This window comes from Glandiceps talaboti, chromosome 14 (genome assembly GCF_964340395.1).
Source record: "Glandiceps talaboti chromosome 14, keGlaTala1.1, whole genome shotgun sequence".
Classification (NCBI taxonomy): Eukaryota; Metazoa; Hemichordata; class Enteropneusta; family Spengelidae; genus Glandiceps; species Glandiceps talaboti.
The window spans coordinates 12,506,859-12,532,042 of NC_135562.1; the positions used below are offsets into that span (position 1 = coordinate 12,506,859).

General features: G+C 36.3%; 3 protein-coding genes and 1 long non-coding RNA gene across 4 annotated transcripts in view; 1 reads left to right on the forward strand and 3 right to left on the reverse strand.

Annotated features, from left to right (window-relative positions):
* Positions 1 to 1,683: 1,683 nt before the first annotated feature.
* On the reverse strand, positions 1,684 to 4,026 carry LOC144446012 (kelch-like protein 25). The gene is made up of 2 exons (XM_078135681.1): positions 3,027 to 4,026; positions 1,684 to 2,408 (listed from the first exon to the last, which is right to left on the reverse strand). The coding sequence occupies exons 1-2, from the start codon at positions 4,024 to 4,026 to the stop codon at positions 1,684 to 1,686; spliced, it is 1,725 nt and encodes a 574-aa protein (XP_077991807.1).
* Positions 4,027 to 7,069: 3,043 nt separating this feature from the next.
* On the reverse strand, positions 7,070 to 10,571 carry LOC144445276 (melanotransferrin-like). Its single transcript, XM_078134819.1, has 6 exons — positions 10,520 to 10,571; positions 9,925 to 10,170; positions 9,225 to 9,378; positions 8,550 to 8,733; positions 8,286 to 8,369; positions 7,070 to 7,603 (listed from the first exon to the last, which is right to left on the reverse strand). The coding sequence occupies exons 1-6, from the start codon at positions 10,569 to 10,571 to the stop codon at positions 7,319 to 7,321; spliced, it is 1,005 nt and encodes a 334-aa protein (XP_077990945.1). The 3' UTR covers positions 7,070 to 7,318.
* A 2,105-nt stretch (positions 10,572 to 12,676) lies between these two features.
* LOC144445994 (CD59 glycoprotein-like) lies at positions 12,677 to 15,949 on the forward strand. The gene is made up of 3 exons (XM_078135659.1): positions 12,677 to 12,816; positions 14,357 to 14,482; positions 15,175 to 15,949. Exons 1-3 carry the CDS (start codon positions 12,768 to 12,770, stop codon positions 15,411 to 15,413), a joined length of 414 nt encoding a protein of 137 aa, XP_077991785.1. The 5' UTR covers positions 12,677 to 12,767; the 3' UTR covers positions 15,414 to 15,949.
* An 8,982-nt stretch (positions 15,950 to 24,931) lies between these two features.
* Positions 24,932 to 25,184, reverse strand: part of LOC144446035 (uncharacterized) — a 6,229-nt gene continuing 5,976 nt past the window's right edge. Inside the window, exon 5 of the long non-coding RNA XR_013481946.1 lies at positions 24,932 to 25,134. This is a non-coding gene — a long non-coding RNA (uncharacterized LOC144446035). The remainder of the gene's footprint in view (positions 25,135 to 25,184) is intronic.

A 25,184-nucleotide genomic window follows, 5' to 3' on the forward strand; every position in this document is an offset into this window, starting at 1 on the left:
GACCATCCAAACAATGGAGGTCTTTAACCTCCCAAACTGTAATTTCTTTCTATGTAAGGAGTATGAAATCTGTCTCATCTTTATACTGGGTAAAAGATAGATAGATAGATAGATAGATAGATAGATAGATAGATAGATAGATAGATAGATAGATAGATAGATAGATAAATGGGTGGATGGATGGATTGATATAGATAGATAGATAGATAGATAGATAGATAGATAGATAGATAGATAGATAGATAGATAGATAGATAGATAAATAGATAGATAGAGGAAGGGAGGGATGGATGGATAGATAGATAGATAGATAGATAGATAGATAGATAGATAGATAGATAGATAGATGATGGATGGATAGACAGGCAGACTGACAGACAGACAATAGATACATACATACATACATAATTATATACATACATACATAGATACATTCACACAGATACATACATACATGCATGCATGCATGCATGTATGCATACATACATACATACATACATACATACATACATACATACATACATACATACATACATATATATATATATATATATATATATATATATACATATACATACATAGATAAATAGATAGTTGGATATAGATAGCTAGACTGAGACAGACATACACGTCTATACATACACAGGTAGATATATACACATAAAGATAGTAGATAGTTAGAGACAGATAGACAGACAGACAGACAGACAGACAGACAGACAGGCATACAGGCAGACAGACAGACAGATATGAGATGATATGACATGACATGACAATAATTTTGATTGCTGTAAAATAACACACTGTCTGTCTATTATTCTATTATTCCTAAATATTAGGCATTGGTGAGATTTTAGTCGTAGTTAGTGTATTAGTTATAATTGCCCTAGTTAATTACGTATACCCCTAAATCGAAAAGGACACCGACACTTTTCGACTTATCTACATATGTATCTCTAACTCCCTAGAATGCTGCAAAGTTATAATGAGCAAAATATATGATGATATGACATTTAACGTATGTGTCACTTTTGTTTAGTAAAGACTTGTACCGAAACCTATCACTTTTTGTGTACATACTATTTGGATCAACTTATATGGTTGAATTTTATCAAAAGTAATAACTCATTGGAGTTTCTGCGCATGCGGACAATATCTGCAGCTTGTTTCCATTTTATGATCATTGAGAGGTATCACTAAGTCCTAGATCTCAAAATTATAAAATGCTATCATGAAAACTGTTCAAAGTTCAACAAGTTAAGGAAGACAGGGTCCGGAGTATCACGGACTATACGTGAAACTACGTCTTTGATTGGTTTAACGTGCTCAAACCTCGTAAATTGTGAAACACTTCCTGTGATTGGTACAGAGCATTCGACCTCTTTAGTATCACTTTCTTTGATTGGCACAGTGTGTTCAAATATCTTTTAAAGATGAAACATTTCCTGTGATTGGTTCACTGTAATTTTCCTCTTTAGTGATAGAACACTTTCTTTGATTGGTACAGTTTGTTTAATTGAATCATTTCCTGTGATTGGTTCATCACTGTATTTGACCTCTTTAGTTACAGAACACTTTCTTTGATTGGTACAGTTTGTTTAATTCAATCATTTCCTGTGATTGGTTCATCACTGCATTTGACCTCTAAGTGATAGAACACTTTCTTTGATTGCTACAGTTTGTTCACACCTCTTTTATAATACAGCCCCCATGCATATACAACGGCACTGGTAGAAAGTCCATGATTCGACTCCAACTGTTTGTGTTCGTGTCGTAAATATCAGTACATCTATTAATCTGATCCGTCCCCTTTCCACCTGTCAGATATATTTTCCCTTCTCGTTGCATAACTCCTGGGTAGAGCCTCTGTTCATTCGAGGCATGTCTTTCGTATATTACGGTCTTAGACTTCGGGTCGTATATGATCACATCACGTGGACATTTGCCGCCAAATATGTAAATTTTGTTTTCCACGACAGCCGAAGTTAGAAGTTTTCGCTGTATAGAAATATGGCGAACGATTGACCAGGATTTTGTTAGTGTGTCGTAACACTGTATCTTGTTGCACGGCATATCATTGATGTTGCTTCCACCGATGACGAAAAATTGGGCGCGGCAAGCGACAACGGACGGTACGCTGACGGCTTCTGGCATTGATGGGAGATTCGTCCACTCGTCCTTGATGGCGCTGTACCGCTCAGCGCTGCTCAATCTCATACCTACGAGGGAATTCTTGCCACCAGCCACGAAGATATCACGATGCAGTAATGCCGAACCGTGAGAGTGACGCGCTGTGTTCAGGCTCTTAAGCCGTTTCCAGTAGTTGGCGGTAAAGTTGTAACTCCACACTTCGGCCGACGAGCGTTGGATTACAGAATCATAACCTCCAACCACATAAATATTCACACCTGGAAATAAAAAAAAAGGAAAATAAAATCAGACTAAATTCGATATTACTCATTCCAATACTAAACTATAGTTATGTGAGGGTTTATAAAACCTTTCCGATATTTTACAATGTAAAATGTATGCTTTTATCAAAACAATGGTGACCACTCACAAATAACTTATACTTTTTCCTTCTGACATGAAAGTAAGGTTGCGAAAACGTACAGTGGCAGAAAATGCAGAAATCTCATATGAATATTGGGTGGAAATTATCTTGAACCATAAGTTTCTTACTTGTCTGTTCACTTTAACTGAAGTACTCGTTGGATAATAAGTGATGACCTGCTACTGACAAAAAGGCCGGAGAAAGCAAAGCTGGTTTCAAAATGTATTTTGATATAATTGTAGAGTATTAACTGTGGCACCCCGGTATCGGACCGGGGGTGCCACACCAAACAATGCACCGTTGTATCGGCGGCCAACAAAACAACTGATGAAGACTTCGAGCACGAGCAACCCTCGTCGACTTTTACTTTAATTTGCAAATTATTATAATTTTACTTCGCAAGTGCACAGGATTAATCAATTTGTTTACGGTAAGAGCCTGATTCTCAACAACATTCTAGCGCTTGCCTTACCTGAATGAAGAATGGAAAGTTTCCGTTTCTTTGGATTTGGCATTTGAGCCAGTTCTCTCCATTGACTGTGTTCGATCGATTCACTTACAGGGGTGTACATCACCTTGGCATTGAATTCAGCATCGGTCTTGTATTCATCTTTTGTTTGACCCCCTAATAAAATGAGAAATTCTGAATTCAAGTCGCCTCGTCTTAGCCTCGTTCGTGGCCCTTGAATTTTATACCCTTTCTGCATTAACTGTTGACAATATTTGGCCTCGTCCAGGAACCTTTTATACGGTTCGTTCTCCAGTAATTCAGTTGTAGATGTGTCGATGTTGGCTAGAGGTAGGCGTACGTGTTCGAGGATGTCCGTGAGATCGTCTGCTCGGTTGGCTTGGTCGAACTTTAGCCATTCTAAAACAGCCTGACAAACCTTGATCTCATCTGTGCATTGTAAGCGATCGTCCTGTATGTAAGCGATCAGTACCTTTTTCTCCATTTGCAGAAATTCTGTCTGCGCACTAACTTTGTCAAAATTGGCAAGACTATAAGATTTAGCACTTTGAGCTAAACATTTACATCCCAAATTCTCAGCAAATTCCCATATTCCTAGACAATTTTCAGGTGTCAACTTATTCGTCATGAAATCACAACACGCGGAAGTGACGTCATCAAACTGTAAGAAGTTTGCTGTCGTCAACAAATCCTGAACATTTTCTTCGTTGATATCCAACCTCATTGTGTATGCAAAATCGATCAGGGGTTTGATGACGTCAGGTTTGACGTCATTCAATGTCACCCTAGCATCGGAACTTTCTTTTAATTCATGTGCGAACATAGCTTTGAAGTATGGACTACATGCTGATAGGACCACACGGTGACACGGTAATTCTTCGTCATCAACACACAGTATAGTGTCAATATCATCATCACGTCGCCGAAGTGCGTCCAGAGAAGACAACACTCGCGTCGCTATGTCCGGCACGTAGAGAGTCCTGTAACTTACGGTCCCTGACATATTTCATTGGCTTCATCAGCTAGTAATCCTAGTTAAAACAAAGTAGAGAAATTTAATTTAAAAAAGATAGATTATAACGATTTAAAAGAATCTGCCAATCAACTCTGCCTCCGACCACTAAAAATAACGTTAGTGGTCTGAGACCCTGCAGAAAAGATTGTCTCTAGTTGTCTTCAAACTAAATACACATCGCGGATCTCTTTTCCGCGTAGTTTTTCAGCTTTCAAGTTGTTTGGAAGGCAACTTGTAAATCAGCTACGTTTTACCCTTATGCAGTTTAATCATTGCCTATCAGTCTCAGTCAACCAACCAAACAGCCAACCAATTGGTGTTGTCATTGTCTAATCAAAACATCCAATCAATATCACTAAATTCATACGTCAATCATTCGGTCCAAAAATATGCAATTACTGTAATTTAAACTAAATATTGGATCTTCCTTTCTGATCAACAAACATGAAGCATAAACTCAGCAGATGTAAACTTGAATACCTTCAGTAAGGGCAAAGCCGATAGATTTTTGTCACGTTGATTGAGCGCTCTAAACAAAAGTATAGACGTATCTGGTCGTTGAGGGCAGACTAACTAAGTGCGCATTCAGACAGTCGCCGGTGTCGACTGCCTTTGTTCTCGCCAGTATCATTTCCCTGTAATTAATTTTATGCAATTATTCACCAGGAATGTTTAGTCGATAAAAAGTTTGGAGATACGCCTAAAGATATTAACTTCTGCAATGATTCCGGGCATGACAGTACATGATTTTATTCGAAATATTAGATTTTCCTTTGTTTGAAGCCAACGATAGGAACAATAGACAGCAGAAGCGGCGAGTAAAGAAAAAAATCGCACGTGTTCTGACCTCTAAATTTGAGACTTTTAGTTAGTAAGAACGTAAAATGTGTGTCTTGAGTTTAGTAAAATAAATTGCCATGTTTTGTTTGCTTCCGTTCACAAGTTTACAATTACAATAACACCATGTTTGCCTAAAAATGGCATTCTCCCATCTGTTACATCAGTTTACGTAAGTAACTTCAAACATGTTTTCCTGCAATAATTTGTTTTTACAATTCCTACTATTTGACGTTACATAACACTTCATTTGAGGCAGAATATTAATAACTATGTGAACACTCATTTACGAAAAAAAATGTGGGTGTACTTATAATGGAAAAAAAAAGTTCGAATCAGGTTCAAAAGAACACTACTATATACTGAGTTGATATTCTGATATGGCTGCACACGTTGCGCTAGTTATTTGTTTAAGTCTCAGATTCAGAAAATGAATATTTTGTGAGACTCGGAGATACGGTACTTACACAGACAAATTGGAATCATACCTATACTATAGTCAATGAACTTATACTGGTTTTATGTTATGTTGGTCAACGTGAATATTTATTGCTGGTCTTTTGAAGCAGACTTCATATTTTGTTCATTTTAGGGAAATGAATGAAATGAGCATGTGTGCAATAGTAGACCATGTTTACATGTGACCCCTATATACAGCTGACTACTGCAGAAGAGCTATTCATATGCAAATGTTGACAATAACACACAGACAATTTAAAGGGTGCACGGCATGCATGGTATCGGTAGAGCGCGTCGAGACAATGCACGGCGATTACAATGTATGGTTATATTGAACGCCTAATTATACGAACGTCGATTCAATGCTAGGGCAGCGATAAGTAGATTTAACTCAACGTGTAACCTGGGTTCATTTTATAAACTCGGTTATTTTTTTTAATGTACTTCAGACAAAAGAATACATCTTGACGGGTAAAGCGAAAGTCTGCACACACATATATACATCAGCGTAGAACTTAAAGCCAGCAAACTCGTATTCCGTGTAATTCACATGGCTGTTTTCGCATGGTCGGCTTTGTTCACTGCTGGCAGGCAGAGAGATACATGTGTACTATGTTGAGTCATGGTAGATAAAGCAAATGTTGAATCTTGAAGAGAAAAAAATGTGAAAATTGTATTCTTACCTTTTTTCTGCCAGAACCACTAAGAGCTACTGCTCTTCTCCATATGACAATAAATGATGTCACCAAAAGTGAAACTTACATGCAGCCATACATAATATGCATAATTATTAAAATTATCACTACGTCACAACTGAGCGTCATGGTGAATATAAATATTAATTGGGCATTATGGTGCCCGGATGTGCCATCAAAAATTAGTCTATTTCAGTCTTTATCACGTTTTTGATTTCAGTTCTTTTCAAAGACTGAGAATAAAAAATACTAAATATGTATGACATCACTAATAACTGGAATGCTAGTGATAAACAGTTAATGAATTTATTGATATTTACTAATATTGACCGATATATACCGATATCAAGTTTACCGATATATATACCGATATTTACTGATATTTACAGATACTCACTGATATATATCGATATTTACTGATATTTACCGATATTTACTGATCGATGTATACTGATATTTACTGAATTACCGATATCCACCGACGAGGTTTTGACTTCAGAGACAAGTAGCTACTCCGAATTCATCTCTCTCTCTCTCTCTCTCTCTCTCTCTCTCTCTCTCTCTCTCTCTCTCTCTCTCTCTCTCTCTCTCTCTCTCTCTCTCTCTCTCTCTCTCTCTCTCTCCCTCCCTCCCTCCCCCTCTATCTCATCAAATTTAGTGTCAAAACTGTACTCAAAATGATTGCAATATTTTATTTCAAAAACCATAGTATAGAAATTGGGTATAGAAATTGACATTGTAATATGTAGTGCAAACAAGGATTTCTGGGAATCACTTACTCTTATATATACAATATTATAGATTGTTTTGTCAAGAATTACATGTTATAAAATGAAAATATAAAAAAGCTAAGTATGATATTTTGTTAAGATACACATTATACAATATATATGTGAAAAATAAATCGCTCATTTTTGTCAAATGACGACATTGAGATAAGAAAAGTGCGCCCTCAATATTAAAGGTCATCGGTCGTCTAGTACGCATGTCCAGGTATATTGCATTTATTTTATTTGTTGACAAAAACAAGTTGCGTCGCGTCACCATCATTGTTATAAGTTCACTTTAATACCAATCTCAAGTTCCAACTCGAACCACTAGTATCGATATCGGCTCATTTACAAGATGCCAAAGTTCTTCACTTTGGGAAAAAATCATTATCTCAGAAACAAATGTTTGTGTACACCGTCTCTGATACACGTAGTGCTAGCTATTAAATATTCGTAACATGGGACCCCTAATATTGCATATATGAATCGGTGGACGGCTGCACTTTATTCTTTCTGGTATTAGTAAGAAGTAAAGACGTGAAAAAACAGACAACTCATTAAGAGCAATGTTTTTAGGCATAGTGGTTTTTGAACACCCGAACGAACAGTTTCTGATAATAGTCCACAGCCCGTTAAACTCTCTTGTAAAAGCAGATAGTCTTCTCCCAACCAATCGATGTAAGATACGTCATCGCCTACGTCAATCAATCCTTCAGTGACGTCACTAAAAATCAAGTCCGAAAAATAACTGCCAGAAGCAAACATCTTGAAACCCTCTTTGTTGTCATCGTTACCAAAGATATTCTGTAAATTCAAAAGTTAAAATGAGAATTCTTTGTTTCAAATATCATCATGTAATTATAAAATGCAATGATATGTTTCCACTGTGTTATTATCTGCAATGAGGACAACATATAAGGATACAAAACTTCATGATAAAAATTGAAGTCTGAAGTTATTTGAAGTTGATTTATTGTACGAAATCATGCATTAGTAATGAATTCGAACTTTATGGTGGTTAGATTATCCCGTCATAATCACCACCACCACCACCACCACCACCACTACCGGCACCATCATCATCATCATCATCATCATCATCATCATCATCATCATCATCATCATCATCAACAACAACAACATCATCATCATCATAATCACCTCTATCATCATCACCACCACCACCACCACCACCACCACCACCACCATCATCATCATACTCCTCATCCTCATCATCATCATCATCACCATGATCATCATCATAATCAATCTCCTATTGCCAACCCCTCCCCCTCCCGTTCTCCTCCTCAAATTTAAACAAAATCAACACATATATCACAATATTAGCTTGTGTCAATTTACATATCTGTAGTCGGGAGTGACAAGAACAAAGTCAAAATCAAAGTCAATATCAAACTACAGTTCTCAAGCACTCACCACATCATCATGTTATCACAATAACACAAAATAAAAAAAAACCATATACCTGTCCTTGTAACAGCATATTCTTGTACAATTCAATATTTCCTTTAGTGTTATTTCCAGCTGCCATGACAACGTTTGACGGCACCTATGTAATCATTAATTGATACGAAAAGTTAGATAAAGTTAAATTTGATATTTTCAGACTACTTATTCGATCTGGTCACTTTAGAATATTAGACTGCGCAGTAACATTATAAACATTTTCTTCAGCTTTGATAACATAAAAGTACAAAGAAATATCAACGAACAATTTCTTGACAGATACCTTATGAAAATGACAGCCCTGTAGTTTGTAGTCCGATATGGGTTTTCTAGATCCATCTCTGCAAAGAATGACGAAATCGTCTTCTTTTACGTCAGAGGCCCACTCACGTGACCGTTCACGCGTTATTTCAAATACTGATATTTGATTGGTGAATGCAACGTCTCCTTCACCCTCCATCAGGCAACTGTGACAAATACAGACGGGAAAGTTACAGCATGAAATTTATATAGCCAGCAGTTTGACAAAACATCTCTGTGAGGCCTCTTCCTCCCCCTCCACCTCTCTCCCCATCTCCTCCTCCTCACCTCTTCATCCACTCCTCAAAATATAAGATTACAAGTGGGACATTTACTCAATAATAATAATAATAATACTAATATCAAATGGTATATTATTATATATACCATATATGTACAATATTGTAATATTATGTGATTGATTAAAACAAACACCGTGTCAATTTCAGGGTGGGTGGCTTTGTTTGAAATTTCATCTTAGCTCCTCATTTCACTAGACGTGGAGAAGGACTCAAAGCCACGGATAGCATCTAGACTAGCCCATGTTGCCCCAGCTGAAAAATAATAGTCTAGCTTGCAAACGTAATGGCTAGAATGCATCAAAATTAATATGAGTTTTAAAATCCAATGTCTCATTGCAGTCCATTATATTACTCACCGTAATGCACCTATGTTGCCATAGAAATCTTCTCCATGGTTACGAGCACAAAAATCTAAATCGAATGCTTCGAGGTGTTTGCTGTTCCCCATACACCAATCACAAAGAGAAAATGGATTGACGCCTTTTACGTTGTATTCTTTTAAACTGGATCCTTGATGATGAGAAAGACCGACGACTGTGAGTTAGTAAATATGATTATTTTCACACCAAAGTTACATAATTTATTATTTTGAAATACTATTATAGTATAATTCAAATACAAATGAGTATAATGTTGAAAATATATTGATCATCCCAGATAGCATGTACCCTTTGTGACATTACCACACCACCACCACAACCAGCACCCTGGTGACGAAGATCACCACCTCACCACGTACCATCACCACTCCTTCCACTTCCACCACCACCACCACCACCACCACCACCACCACCACCACCACCACCACTTCCCCCACCACTTCCGCCGCCACCACCACCACCACCACCACCACCACCACCACCACCATCAGCACCAGCATCACCATCACCACCATCGGCAACTGCACTCGTCACAGTCATAAAATACAGGAACAGTTATTCGTACTTTTTTAGCAAAATTATGTTATGTTGAAAAAGGTGTACATCTTTGTTTTGAGTTTATATCATTTATCTGCACTTTCATGATAGACTTGACAAAGATGAATTAACTGATTACCTGGTGCACAACTCAAATCAAAGAAGTCACCAACTGATACCGTATCGATAAAACCAACATGTGGACTTTTGTCTCCGCAGCTTTCTTGTGGTATGACGTTCCAATCAAACAACGTTACTATCGGAACAACCCAACCAGCCGCCATCTTGACACCACTGTGACAGCTTCGTTTGTCTCGTAGGCCATGTAAGGTGATGTTGGTGTCGCTCGCTTTTGCTATGGCAACGGCGTAAGACTCTTCATCATCTGAAAACATTAAAGGGAAAATATGAACCTTAATTATTGACACTGCAGTGATTAATATCAAGTTAAGCTCTCAAAATCTAAAATACCTCGAACATATCTAAGAACCCCCTCCCCCCCCCCACCCACCAAATATCAGACAATCAATTGCAAAGAGTGACGGATCGACGTTCAATTAACAAATTTAACGTCACAACAACAACAACAACAACAACAACAGCAACAACATCGTCATCATCATCATCATCATCATCATCATCATCATCATCATCATCACCATCATCATCAACAACAACAACAACAACAACAACAACAACAACAACAACAACAACAACACAGACATTAGGCCTACCTGGATACCTCTCTGCTAGGATGGGTATTAGTCCATATTCCTTCCCAGCCATGTACACATCACCAGCATCTAATGTTACCAGGTCCGCTTCACCTGCCTGTATTGCTTTCATACAATCCTATAGATGAATCGAAAAGAGAGCTCTAATTATGAAAGAAGACAATATTATCAAGGGATGTGTGATCTCTTGGTGGAGAGTAAGTCACCGTACACAATTATAGAACATGTACATTATAATTATTTACAGTGCTTTTCCTCAAACCGAGTCAAAGCTATTAAATGAACTATCAAGTTCTGTGAGCCTAATCACAAGGTTTCATGTTGAGATAGACACCATAAAGATAACACACAAACATCACTTACACCGTGTGGGCTCTGTATTTAGTTAATGATATAAACTGTAACAGCATGAATACTATATGTACTACTAGTACACAAGGTATAATGTGTTGAAATTCAAACAAACTCCATGGTCAGCAGCCAGTGAAAGTTGGTAGAATCTTAAAGTTTATAAAAAATGTAACACATACTCTATTCCCATATTACATGTGTACCTAAAAATGCATTAAATATACTCAATCAGATATCCTGTATATTTTTTTATTTAAACTTTAAGATTCATGCTACTGGTCTCGATAGTTCAATTAATTTCTTTGACTCGGTTTGGGGAAAAACACTGTAATGTACCGAATCTACCCTGGATACAAGTGTGATTATGAATAAGTTTATCAAGTTGTAATATACGATATTATAATACTGCTTTAAAAAGGTTACCACTACAAAACTATCAGCCAATTTGGTACCAATACCACGTAGCAAGAAATTGCGATCTTGCTATCTTAGAGTAAATCAAGTTTTTGCGTCATAGTTTCATCAAACAGATCCGCTGAAAGGAAATAACTTGAAGTGAACTGTACAATGGGTTATAACAGCTCAGTTGTAGATATCACTGGCAGGGGTGAACAAATCATTTTTGTGCACTGGTGGTCCCCGGACCAGTGCCATACAACATTAAATCCAGTGGTCCTGCTGAACGAATTAGTGGTCCCAGGTACCACTAATCTTACCTATGAATCTGTATTTTCAGACGACTTTTTAACAGTAAGGTCCGATGGACCAGACAAGGTAAAATTTGTGTGGTTCGCCAAAAAAAAAATCGCTAGTCCCGGACCCAGGACCAGTGGAAATTTGTTCACCCCTGATCAGTGAACTGTTACGTTGTTCATAGTATATAGATATACTTACAATGGCTTGATATTTTTGCACACATTCTATTCCTGGTGTCAGTGACTGTGCCTGGAAGGCGTCTTTCATTTGTTCACATTTTGTATTTTCGGATAAATTATGAATTGTACACCATCTAGCTGAAAATGAAAATACAGAGGACATCAGTACTATAATAATAAGTGCTTCCAAAAATAACTTAAGTCGACAATTTGGTGTAAATAAATAAGACCCGTTTAACTTTTTTGCCATCTCCCATCGCACTCATTCTTCAAGTAAATCACTTTTGCTCTCCTGTCGTTTTACACATCGCTATGCATCTATACCATCTCAGGAGATACATTGGTTGATGAGTGGAGATCGCCCTACAGCTTGCTATTCCAGAAATAAATAGAAGCTGATGACTCTGAACAATTATTAAGATAGTTGAAAACATTGAATGGCAAGGGTACGGCCTACACCACAGATATGATTTTGGGGATGGGGAGGGGGGATTCATAACTCTAATAACAATCTACGGACAAATAGTAGTCACAATATCGTAGTTCCTAGTCTGTTTACGGCGCTTACAGTATATTCCGCTCGCTCTAGAGAAACAGGCCATGTCGTAAGATGAGAGATCTAAGGCCAATGTCGCCTGTGGTCGACCGATCCGAGACTGTGGAATTCCATTCTAGAAGAACTGAAATGTTCAGGTGAGGTGGAACAATTTAAAAGGATTGAAAGGATTGGAGACATACCTTTTAAAAACATTCTTGTAGTCTTTAGTAGTTGATTTTCACCTTGTGGTTCTTTTTTTTTTTTTGCTCATAGACTTTTAGAAATTGCTAATTTTACGTTTTAAAGACTGCGCCCTCTACGGCTGAATTCAGTTCTTCTACTGTTTTGTTTTGAGTTTGCGCAATGTAAACGGTCAATAGAGTCCGGCTTACTTCCGTGTTCCCATCGTCAAACTGGACGAAGCTGAGGCGGGTAAATCACCGGCCGTTGCTATGTTTAGGAGGTGTCAAGTAATGTTGACAACATGAGAAGTAGTTTAGAACTATTGGTGGTTTTGTCATTGCTGACAACAGGTAGTACTTTTGAATCAAATTACATTGAAGTATTTTCTGTCATGACTTCATTTGGACTTTGACCCATTTTATCGTGTCGGCGTCGACCGCCGCCGCTTTTGATTGGAAGTGTTGACACAAAATTTTGACATATGAGACGAAAAGTACGGTCAAAAACGTCTGTCAGTTACATTTAGAGCTGGTGCGTTGTTGCAATACATTTAAATCTAAGTCTTCGTAGTAAAAGTAAAGCGAGTTTCACCATAAGACAGGTCACCTTGGCGTTGCGTTGAATGGAACGAGTTTTATGATGTGATTCTATATTGTGAACAAGTTAGAACAGGTCACATGCTCTGAGCTGTAAAAAAACCCCACAATGTTCACATAGACTTGGTTCAGTTTTTTTTCTGTAAAGTATTAGACGGCACAGAGTTGACCTATTTTGTTACAAATACTGGTCAAAAGTTTCTTAGAATATAGGAACAAGTGACTTCATTATTTAAAGACAACTCGCTATTGTTATTTAAATAACGTCCCAATACAATAGACAATAAGTTTAATCTATTCATTCAAAGTAACCTCGATAAATCAACATTCAAGATTCCCTCTTGGGTTCCTTTACTTCCCTTTATCGAAATAACCATTCTCCTACTAGTCCTACATTCTAAGAATTTCTGATGAGTTGGCATTACTCGGAAGTATACAGGACTGTTACCCAATTTTGATCACTTTGAAATACTAACATATAATTTAACTTCATACATGCATCAGACTGTGGACTAACAGAACATTTTTACAAACAGGGAAAGTAAACAACTGAATTGGATTAACAGCACTTAGCACAGCGTGTTTGAAGTACAGAGATTTGTATTACATTCCATCATTTGATAAGAACAGTTCTATGGCCACTTTACAAAATAGTTCACATTCACAAACAAATTTCCAATTCCCCAGGCATTTCATACACCATATTATTTTATTATTATTTTTATTTCTTGTAAGAAAACGCGCTACACATGCATCTCAGCGTGTTGAACAGACTGCAGTTTAAAAAAAAAAAAAAAAAAAAAAAAAAATTGCAATAAAGTAAAGAAAATAACAGCACACAAAAAGGGACTAAGTGTAAAACTGACCGACTAAAATAATTCACAATGTATAAAAACTGACAAGTTAAAATCAATCACATATTTGTGAGGACCATGAGCTAGATTAGTTTCAAGTGAACTAGTTCCATGGTCCTCACCAGAACATTTCTTAGTTATGATATCTTTGTATTGCTATTATCTTATGTTTCTGGTGGAAATAAATTCAATTAATTTCATTTCAATAAAGAGGCCATAAAACCATCAAACTATGGTGTCTAATACAAATCTCTGCTGTTCCAACATACTGTGCCAAGTATAATTAATCCAATTCATTTGTTTACTTTCCCCTGTTTGTAACAGGTTCTGTAGTCGATGATCTAATGTCAGCAGTTGTATACTGAAATAATAATCATAACATTAATTATTTCTCACATTGTTTCTAAACACGTCCAATATCTTATGATTTTTTTTTTCAGTGTGTATAAGTCTTCGTTGTTATGAATGCAGTGGTGAAAGTAGCAACTCAAAATGTAACAGGGATGAAGATTTAGTCAACTGTAGTCGAACTCAAGATGCCTGTCTTAAAACAGTCGTATGGTCAAGTAAGTACTGATTTAACCACAGTCACGTGTAGGCTGTATTTATATTCTGAATAGACTTTTGAAGTTGTAGCATATTTTATGGTCAAATAAGTATGTATTTCTATGGTAGATGTAATCACAGTCACTTGTAGGCTGTGTTTTTATTTAACAGACTTGTGAAGTTGTAGCATATTTTATGGTTATATAAGTATGCATTTCTATAGTCGATGTAATCACAGTCACTTGTAGGCTGTATTTTTATTTAACAGACTTATGAAGTTGTAGCATATTTTATGGTCAAATAAGTATGTATTTCTATGGTAGATGTAATCACAGTCACTTGTAGGCTGTGTTTTTATTTAACAGACTTGTGAAGTTGTAGCATATTTTATGGTCAAATAAGTATGTATTTCAATTATAGATTTACCGGTAATCAGTCAAATGTAGGCTGTATTTATATTCTGAATAGACTAGTGAAGTTGTAGCATATTTTATGGTCAAATAAGTATGTATTTCTATCGTAGATATAATCACAGTCACTTGTAGGCTGTGTTTTTATTTAACAGACTTCTACCTTATTTTACGATCAAGCAAGTACAGATTTAACCACAGTCTCATATAGGCTGTATTTATATTATGAACAGATTTGCATCAACATTTATAAGTAAGTATGCATTTCTACAGCAGTTTTTTTATTCTTTCTTTTTTTTCAGCTGTAGATGGCAAGACTATTCACAAGTCATGTTATTGGGCCAGTGAGTGTGACACTGCTCTACAGACCACCTGGCCTTGTGATACCCTTCAGAATGCATGGGCATGCTCGGAATGTTGTGACACTGATGACTGCAACATAAGTGATACATCTCTAGCTACAACTGTCACATCTAGCAAGTTTGGTACTGTGATTTCATTTGTACTATTCGTAATAATGTATTGCAAAAAGACCAGCTAGTACTTTCAAATTCTAATGCGCTACAATAAAAACTGATGAATCTGCAGAAAGAGTGATTTTAGAAATATTCAAGGTTAATAAGAACGATGCCACTGAAAGAGTAATGCCACCCAAGGAAATAGTTATTTTCATAAACTTTGTGTTCTGGGGAGTCATTTCATGATTTCACATCACATAATTTTTGCTCGGTTGCCAAGAAGTTTATGAAAATACCTTTATATCCTGGAGTGGTGTACATGTTTAAAACATTTCTATTCATGTGTTGAGTCCAAAACCAATCCAGTCAAAAATATGTGTGGTGGAGCCGGTGTTTCATGATATGTTGTGGTCATTTCCATATAGAGAGAGATAACACACGGTGTAATTATAGTACTGTAAGACTGTAAAATATTATTACTTTGGAATGGTAAATTAGAAGTGAATGTGCTGTTTTAATCTACTATGGACCTTGATCATGCAGTGCTTTAATTAATCAGTGTTACTGTCTCTCCCAAAATTATTCACCCAGTTTCTGAAAGAAACATTAAAGCTGAATAAAATCAAGGTCCGTAGCTGATGAATTGAAGCGTTGCATTTTTTTTATTTTTCAAATTACCATTCCAAAGTAAATTTGCTTTACTATCCACAGTAAGAATGTTTTATTTTAATACATGGTTCTTATAAAACTTTGATAATCTTATAATCTCACAACCCCCACCACCACCACCACCACCACCACCACCACCACCACCACCACCACCACCACAACCACCACCACCACCACCACCACCACCACCACCACCAAGTCATCATCTTTTTGCAGCATGATTTATTTTCATTGTTGTTTTCCCAGTACTCATAAGATTTTCAAATGAATATAAATTAATTTTGATCGTGTCAAAAGTTTTAATCATGCTCTAATTCCTTCCACTTCCCATATACAAATACTACTCTGGTCATCGAGGCTTTGGTTTACTAAGATAGACACAACCTAAATGTATTGTTCTTCAATGTGGTAGATTATACAAGTGGGTGATAGCGGTTCCTCTGTTGAGAGAATTTTATCACCTTGTGATCAAGATAGTGTAAACATTGGACGTCCCATAATAGTATTAGTACACTATAAGTTTATGGATCTGACTTTCAGAGAGCCACCCTCCTGAAAGTATCGTTAAATTAACGTCCATTCAAATAGTTTGTCACTGTTGTGTCAACATGTTGCGACAATAGTTTTAGTTTGTGTCTTACCTTACTAACCCAACTACTCGATTACCAGAGTAATATGTAAATGTCTTCCAATTGGTGTAACGTGAAAATTTGATAACTTCTGTAATTTTGATGATTTTCCTTGAGATGTTATGATGGATTTGGTTTATTTTAGTACAAATTGTATATAGTTTGAATGTGTTTATATATGTTTATATTTTCACCTAATATTATTTATCAAATTATATAAAAATCAAAACCTTCAACTTGCATTTACTGTAACATGATATATTACTTAAATTGAGTTCTTACAGGTAGGGTCTTTTTATTATTTATATGCTTAACTATATTTTCAGAGTCTGTTTACATTTTTGTAATGAATGTAGGAGATCACCAGACTCATTGCTGGGGCTAGTTTATTTGTTTGCTATTGTAGCGTCATGATGCTCAAGTGGTTAGAGTGATAGGTTTGGAATCTGTGGGTTGCATGTTTGAGCTTTGCCGCTGCTGTTTTTTTCTGAATGGCTAAAGTTCTTGGCAAGATTTGAATCACGATTATGCCTCAGTCAACCCAGCTGTATAATTGGGGGCCTGATAGGCTAGAGGTTGCAATGTGAATGCTTCATTTGTATGCAGGTACATAGACTGCAATGTATTGTATGGTCCCCAGGGAGTTCAGGACGTATAAAGGGTTGCTGCATCATTATAGGCCCTTACCAGGGGTAATAATTATGAAAAATATTTTGAGCATAGTGTGGGAAAGCACTATATAAAAACTTATTTAGGAGAAGAGTACAAATAATACAATCATTGTGTGCACTTGAACATAATTATATAATATTCAGCAATATTGTGACATGAGAGTTTAGGTATGAAGGATAGCATTAAAACTTTCATTTGATCATGTATACATATATACAAATTGTGTTTGATATTTGACATTGAAATGGCTCAGATTGGTGCTGGAATAACCATGTCACCTGCTGCAGGAAAAGTCATGGTTTTCCTTTTTCTAGCCATGATATTTTCCAAAATAATGTCTAGTACCAGAAGGGTCTACTATTATTTTTGCATAAATGACATCCTTAAGTCATAATGATGATAAATATTGTGGATTTTTATGTATTGCTGTCCTATACAGCATTTTACAATTTTTACTGCTGTTGTTGATCAGTAACAACACACTGGAATGTTTAACTTCCTCAGCCCCTTGGTTAAGTAAACAATCCATGAAGCCAGGATAAAAGGATAAAAGTTCTTCTTTCATCCAAGGGTCCAGTTATACAGCTGGGTTGACTAAAGTATGTACACTCATTGCTAAAATCTTGCCCAAGGACTTCAGTCATTCAAACCTTAATGCTGGTGGTGAGGCTTTGACTGGCAACCTACATATTCCAAGCAGGCCACTCACACTTATCTTCCATTTGCTTCAAGCAGCTGATGTATAATGATAACATTTGATACAAGTTAAATATCTCAGTTCTGTAGTGTGACAGACTTATGTCATTTTTTTGTGCAGACAAATTATCCATAACAACTCACTGTGTGAATATCTCAGTGCCTTATTGTTACAGGTTTATATTTATGCACACTTATACTCCCTGTAATAAATAGTTCTTGCTACCTGACCAAGGGTTCTGTTTACTTTACGAGTCTGTTCAAGTTGGCTGGCTTTGTCAAACTGTCAATTTGCTGTCTTTAATGCTAGGAAAACAGTTGAAAGGTGGAAACATTACTAGAACTCTTAAGTCATGTAACAAGAACTATTTGTCACTTGTTTTTCTTGACCTGGTGAATATAATTAATTAAGGAAATAACTACTCACTGTCTGAATATCTCAGTGCTTTACATAATTGTTTCATTTTTTTGGCAGACTAATTATCAAATGATTTTAATTGTTTGAATATCTCATTGCCTACAGACTTGCCTCATTCTCAGACAGTGTAATTATCGATAATAACAATTCATTGTGTGCATGCCTCAGTGCCTTACACATTTTGTCAGTGTGAAACATATATATTAACTGAAAAATATGATATTTCACCAAAAGTTGCCTCCATCAGTACTGTATTGCAGATCCCAGTCTTGTGCCTTAAAATTGCATTTTTGTCATATACAGATTGCTTCCAGCTCAAAAGGAAAGAAAAGAAACTTAGATCGAACAATCTTCCTAAAAGTGAGATTTTATGAAAACAATAACTGTATGTTAAAATTAGTGATTATCAATATAATTTATAGTATCTTTGTAACCAATATTAAATTCTATTAAATTCTATTTTATGAAATTATATTATCTTTTATGATGTATTTTTTATGATTGATTATATATATAATTATATTTTTCTACAAATTGTGCCTTGATTGTCCGTGAACAAGTTTCAGAGTTATAAATGTTTTCTTTGTACTTTATTTTTTGTACAGTATCAACATTTTAACTTTAATGCTTTAATGGTCAAAATGCTTTTATAGAAAGGTGTGGTGTAGAAGTATTTCATGGTGCTTTGGGGAAGAATTAACTTATTTACATATTAAGTGGATGACATCATCATCAAATCATATGATTGGATGTATTACAAACACCATCTTGGATGTTGCCTTATATGGAAAATGTGCTTATCTGTTGTACATGCTGCTATGAATATTTTGGTATTATTACGTTGTGTTGTCACTTTAAAACTGATTTTACCCGTGTGGTAGTATTTTGCTCTGTACAGTACTAGAGTGAATTCAACTTGATTCTGATATTGAACTGTATATTTATAAATTATGAAATGAATAAATGAATAAATAAATTTAATAAGAATATTGAAATAGCCTTAAAAAAGAGATGATGTTGTTCTTGTCTTGTTCTCAAAAACCAAAATTTTCCCTTTCTTTTCTCCAGTTATTACAGGTTACCACACATTTAGAGAAATGTCCATAATTTGAATGTAGTTTACCAAATTATATTTATTAGTATCACCAATCATCTACAAAATTATGGATTTTACAAATTGGCAATAGATAAGGTTACTAATAAATGTGTGTGTGTGTGTCTGTATATGTGTATCTATCTATCTATGTGTGTTTGTGTATGTATGTATGTATGTATGCATGCATGCATGCATGCATGCATGTATGTATGTATGTATGTATGTATGTATGTATGTATGTATGTATGTATGTATGTATATGGGTTTGGGATATTGTGTGTGTGTGTAAGCTTTGAAGGGGATGGTGACTTATTATGCATCATTACATTTGCATGCATGCATATGCAAATTTTCACTTCTATCAATATAATTATAAAATACCAATGAGAAACCATTTTGTTAGAAAAGACTTTCAAATCTATAGAGGTAGAGGTAAGGTCAAACCATTCAACATTCAAAGTACATCCACATCCTGTTTGAAGTATAAATAATGAAAATATTCAGCTACAGTTATGACAATGATTTCACAAATGTGCCACTTTTGTAGTTTTGAGGGGGGGGGGGGGCTACTCCCCTATTTCAATATACATATATGAGATGCCCTTTGGAGTGCATTTTTCTAGCCCTTTGGTCTAAAATGGGGACTGTATTTTCGAGCTGAATAGTCTAAAATGGGTCCACTTTGCATCATTTTCTTGGTCTAAAATGTGGCCCATTGTCCCTGAACAAATCATAACTGCCTTTAATTGCCCCAAAATGTTGCCTCGTAAGGAAAATGTATTTAGGTCTAAACTTTCACCTTTTAAAAACCTGTAATTATAATGGTCTAAAATAGGGCTAATGATTTTTGGTCAAAGTGGGTCTAAAATGGGGCCTGGGGTTTCCAGCACTGGCCACACACCCCTACCAGAGTTGGCCACTGGTACCGCCCCCGGGGTTTTGAGAGTCTCCATCGTTATCCGTAAAGCTTTGGTTGATTATTAAAAAAAATATGGCAATCACATCTCTCCTTTGGAAGTTTGAGACTTCAAATGTATACCAGAGATATATAACAGCATAGCGTTCTCAAAAGGACATGGAGTTAATAGTTAAGCACCTACCTGGGTCCTCTGCACTTGTTATGGTAAGCAGTGTACACAAATGCACAAGGATGAAGATGAATGTACACGCAAAGTTTTGTACGGACTTCATGATCTCTGAGATCTGTTAATGTTTCCTCTGAAATACCAATTTATCCGTGTAGTTTTCTGTAAAGTATATACGTATGTCACGCAATGACAGCTACGTTCAAAGTCCGTGTAGCAGCTCAGTGAATGAAACTATCCCGCAGTGGTAAAGCTTACCGCTATGCTAAAATCAAAGTTCGCTGTCGCTCTAGCTACCGTGTGAGGCTAGACTACTGGTCTTGCTGTGAAGTTTAGTATTAATAGACCAGTTACGTATCAGTGTTTGCAACTCCCATGTGTTTTACGTCACTGTATGTGTTGGATTTCCAGATAAACGAATGTGTTAAAATACTATGATTGGCTGATAGGTATGTTTAGGGGGATTTCCCTATGCCAGCCATGTAAGCTACGTGTGACCATAGACATTGAGTCTCTCAGGTGTGACCCAATATATTTAGGTCGACTCGGTGTCAAAGGTCACCGTAGGCGAGGAGGGAGATACTGCTGTATTTTCTACTATCCATACAATTCACTGGAGACAGTAACAACCTGCATTTTATCAGAGATGTTTAGAATTTACAATGATCAACACTATCATAACTTGAAATCAAATCAATGGCGGTAGAATATACGTTTGAAAAAAATATATCTGTTGAGATCGTTATTATTGCGTGTATATAAGGTGCCCTTACAATCTGACGTTATTTTATGAACATCTGTCGTAATCAAGTTGAGTTTGTACGACACACTGCACTCCATTCATTCGAAAAAATCTGAAAAGTGTGAATTAGCCATATAGCACATATGATGGAGAATATAATGATCACTATAACCATACAATCAATGAAGCTAGCGAAATAATAAGAACGATATTGGGTGACCGACACCCAAAGTAAGACAGACCAAATTCAATTCGTAACGGTAGCAGTAGTTTCAAAGTTACTTGACGAAAATGAATATATTTCGCTATCTACAAATATGATTATGTATATACGAATATTTCATGATTTTTATACAAATCTATGAGTGGAGATTTTCTTAAAGTGGCATAAGTTGTGTTTATAAGTTTTTTTTTGCGAATTTGTTGATACATATTCAAAATGTATATTGTAGTTTACTACTCACGAAAGCACATAGCCATCAATTGCAACTGACTCAACTAAAACCTGGTATTAGTATATGATTTATGAACGATCTGACGTAAAATGAATCCTTTGCTACCAATTTCACTTTAATTTCGTCATTATGCAAATATCTCTGATGATTTATTCAATTGGGATTCACTTAACTAGAGAGAGAGAGAGAGAGAGAGAGAGAGAGAGAGAGAGAGAGAGAGAGAGAGAGAGAGAGAGAGAGAGAGAGAGAGAGAGAGAGAGAGAGAGAGAGAGAGAGAGAGAGAGAGAGAGAGAGAGAGAGAGAGAGAGAGAGAGAGAGAGAGAGAGAGAGAGAGACAGACAGACAGACAGACAGACAGACAGACAGACAGACAGACAGACAGACAGACAGACAGACAGACAGACAGACAGACAGACAGACAGAGACAGAGACAGAGACAGGCAGAAAGACAGACAGACAGACAGACAGACAGAGATACAGACAGAGATACAGACAGACAGACTTTGATAAATAGATAGATTTGTCTAGTTATTAGAATTCGCTTACAAAACTATACCCAATGTGTTAGTTCAAAATTAAAGCCTTAGTTTCTTCCTTGTATATGGCTGTGTTTGAATTAGAAGGAAATTTTATACACATGAAGTTTAAAAAACAAACCAAACATCGATACTTATGGTTTATGGTTTAAATGACTACATCTGGGGAAAGAAAAGTATAAAAAAAAATCGTAGTTGTAAAATCATGATGATGCATGATTCGCATGTTGACACCCTCCCCCCTCCCCCAACGTAGATTCTTTCTTGGCGTTCCTCCTAAAACCTGACGAGTAATAATAATCGAGGAAGTATATAAGAGTATACATGCGGAAACTGGCAAGTTTAAATGGAAATATATATATATATATATATATATATATATATATATATATATATATATATATATATATATATATATATATATATATATATATATATATAATTTTATATATATATATATATATATATAATGAAAATGATAACAAGGTGATCGGAAACTTGGTCAAAAAGGGGGGGGGTGCGTACTATTTATGGTTTTATGTGTACGGTTACCATGGAGACTATAAGTTACACTCCCCTTGTGTTTCTACATTCCACAATAGTAGTCTTGTTGGCAATGTTTCAATTTGAAAGTCTTTATTTTTGTTACATGAGGTTTTATGTCTAGAGATCAACAGGTGGTGGATGTAAATCATCAGACGTCACCATTGTAAACCACTGGCCTCTTTACAACAGTCTAAAACGCACAACTTTTGACAACTTCATTGTGTCAGTACGAAAATACACGCTTGCTTGAGAGAATGTTATTATTTATATGCCACATTTCAAAAAGACGGATAGTATTATTATATTAAACAATACATGCTGGAAAGGGTCTTTCCCATTTCATGGGGGAGGGGGGGGGGGCTCCCCCTATTTGACTACACGTATTTTCAAGTTCTGGCCTTTTGTTGGGGATGGTGTGTGTGTGTGTGTGTGGGGGGGGGGGAGGCTGGGCTACACCCCCTATTTGACTATACGTATTTGTGCGTTTTCAAGTTCCGGCCTTTTATCTAGAATGGGGTCTGGTTTTATTTCGAGCTGAAGAGTCTATTATTAAAATTGGAGTCCACTCCACATTATTTGCGACTTTGCTTGGTCCAACATGTGGCCCATTGTCCTTTAACAAATCATATCTGTGCCATTATTTGTCCCTAAAATGTTGCCTCCTAAGGGAAAATACTTAGAGTGAAAAGTACATTTTGCGATCCACCATTTCCTTAATATATGGAACTACTACTAGTGTATTTTGGGTTAAAATTTGATCTAAGAACCTGTATGAGTGCTAACACAACTGTTTTCGTTTTTGGTCAAGAAGGAACTAAAATGGGGAGGGTTGGCAGTATATCCAAGTTGGCCGTACACCCCTCCCACAGCTGGCATGATCACCGACTGGTACGTACCGCCCAGGGATTTCGGCTTATTATTACGAGGTCAAGAGTCGATTCTTTGAAAATGAATATTCTGACTAACAACACTGAGGGCGTGATATTAGATTCACAAAGGGTCACATTGATATAAAGGGATAACAACAAATTCCGTCTACAGACTATACTAAGTTCAGTTGCTTGTGATTTACAACTGGGGAGGCTCAATTTTTACTTGCAGAGATTTAAGCGCATTATAAATCTTCTTTATCTTTATTGCTTATCAGCATCCGGGCAGCGGTACTATACTACACGTAGTATCCTTTCCGAAGTGAAGTCCGAAGCCTTTAGAGCAACACTAGAAATAAATGCTTGGATAATTATAGAAAAGACCAAATATATTCTTATTCGTTTGGGAAATCCGACACACTGAAATGGGGTTTCATTGCCAGTAACTCATTTAATATATAACTGTAGTTTTCTGTTTTCATGAATAACATTCTGATAATATGTAGGATAATAAAGTGTACTACATTTCTATATTGTATTATTAACACAGAAAACACAACAACATAGTACAGTGATATAGCTAGGGCTTACATCATTCCACAGAATGACACACAGCACTCATCACCATATCAACCATCAACCCATCACACTACACCCCACGCCACACCACACCACACCACACCACACCACAGGGTCACGTATTATTGCTTAGATTGCCGTTTTCTTAATATCGTCTGACTCCTGCTGCTACAAATGTATCAATCTCTATACTAATAGAAATAACACTTACAAGTAGGAATATATAGTCTAAAGGTTGTTATATTTAGCATGTAGACCAGGAAAACAACAATCTAAGAAATATTACACGCCCCTATGCACCACACCACACCACACTACGCTATGCCACGTCATATCGCGTCACAATAGTATGGTCTTGTTGGCAATGCTAAGTTCACGTTCAATTTGAAAGTCTTCATTTTTATTTCACCAGGTTTCATTTTAGGGATCACATCAGAATCGATCATGTGACCCGACCTATACCACACCTACATCTCACTCTTGTATCAGTAAAGATATACGCGTCGCATGCATAGGTTTACCTCTCGGACCACCGAAATTACGTTAACCAAAAATTGACGTTAGATGGCGCTGTCAGTTAGAAAGTCACACAACCCATTTCGATGCAACTGAGTTTATTATCCGGTAGTTGAAAATACAGAAACAGATTATAATTATGTCAAGTTTAGAAATATCATATTCTGCATGCACGGTCTGACTTGATGATATATACGACCCATTATAATGATATACGATAGAGGTATACAAGCCACGGTAACTTTCAGTTGACCAGTACTTGTTAAGATTCGAAGACTGTACGTTTATTAAACATTCTGAAATCACAAACAAGATAATAGGTGATTAGTGAATCACCGGTAATCAT

What these genes read in the sequence shown, in the direction of transcription:
- LOC144446012 (XM_078135681.1), bottom strand. Translation starts at nt 4,026, where the DNA reads ATGTCAGGGACCGTAAGTTACAGGACTCTCTACGTGCCGGACATAGCG. An exon ending in ACTTTCCATTCTTCATTCAG is followed by an intron (nt 2,409 to 3,026) that starts GTAAGGCAAGCG and finishes TTTTATTTCCAG; the next exon opens with GTGTGAATATTTATGTGGTT.
- LOC144445276 (XM_078134819.1), bottom strand. Translation starts at nt 10,571, where the DNA reads ATGGCTGGGAAGGAATATGGACTAATACCCATCCTAGCAGAGAGGTAT. An exon ending in TGATTTGAGTTGTGCACCAG is followed by an intron (nt 9,379 to 9,924) that starts GTAATCAGTTAA and finishes CTCATCATCAAG; the next exon opens with GATCCAGTTTAAAAGAATAC. An exon ending in GGCAACATAGGTGCATTACG is followed by an intron (nt 8,734 to 9,224) that starts GTGAGTAATATA and finishes TATTTGTCACAG; the next exon opens with TTGCCTGATGGAGGGTGAAG.
- LOC144445994 (XM_078135659.1), top strand. Translation starts at nt 12,768, where the DNA reads ATGAGAAGTAGTTTAGAACTATTGGTGGTTTTGTCATTGCTGACAACA. An exon ending in TTTGTCATTGCTGACAACAG is followed by an intron (nt 12,817 to 14,356) that starts GTAGTACTTTTG and finishes TTTTTTTTTCAG; the next exon opens with TGTGTATAAGTCTTCGTTGT. An exon ending in TAAAACAGTCGTATGGTCAA is followed by an intron (nt 14,483 to 15,174) that starts GTAAGTACTGAT and finishes CTTTTTTTTCAG; the next exon opens with CTGTAGATGGCAAGACTATT.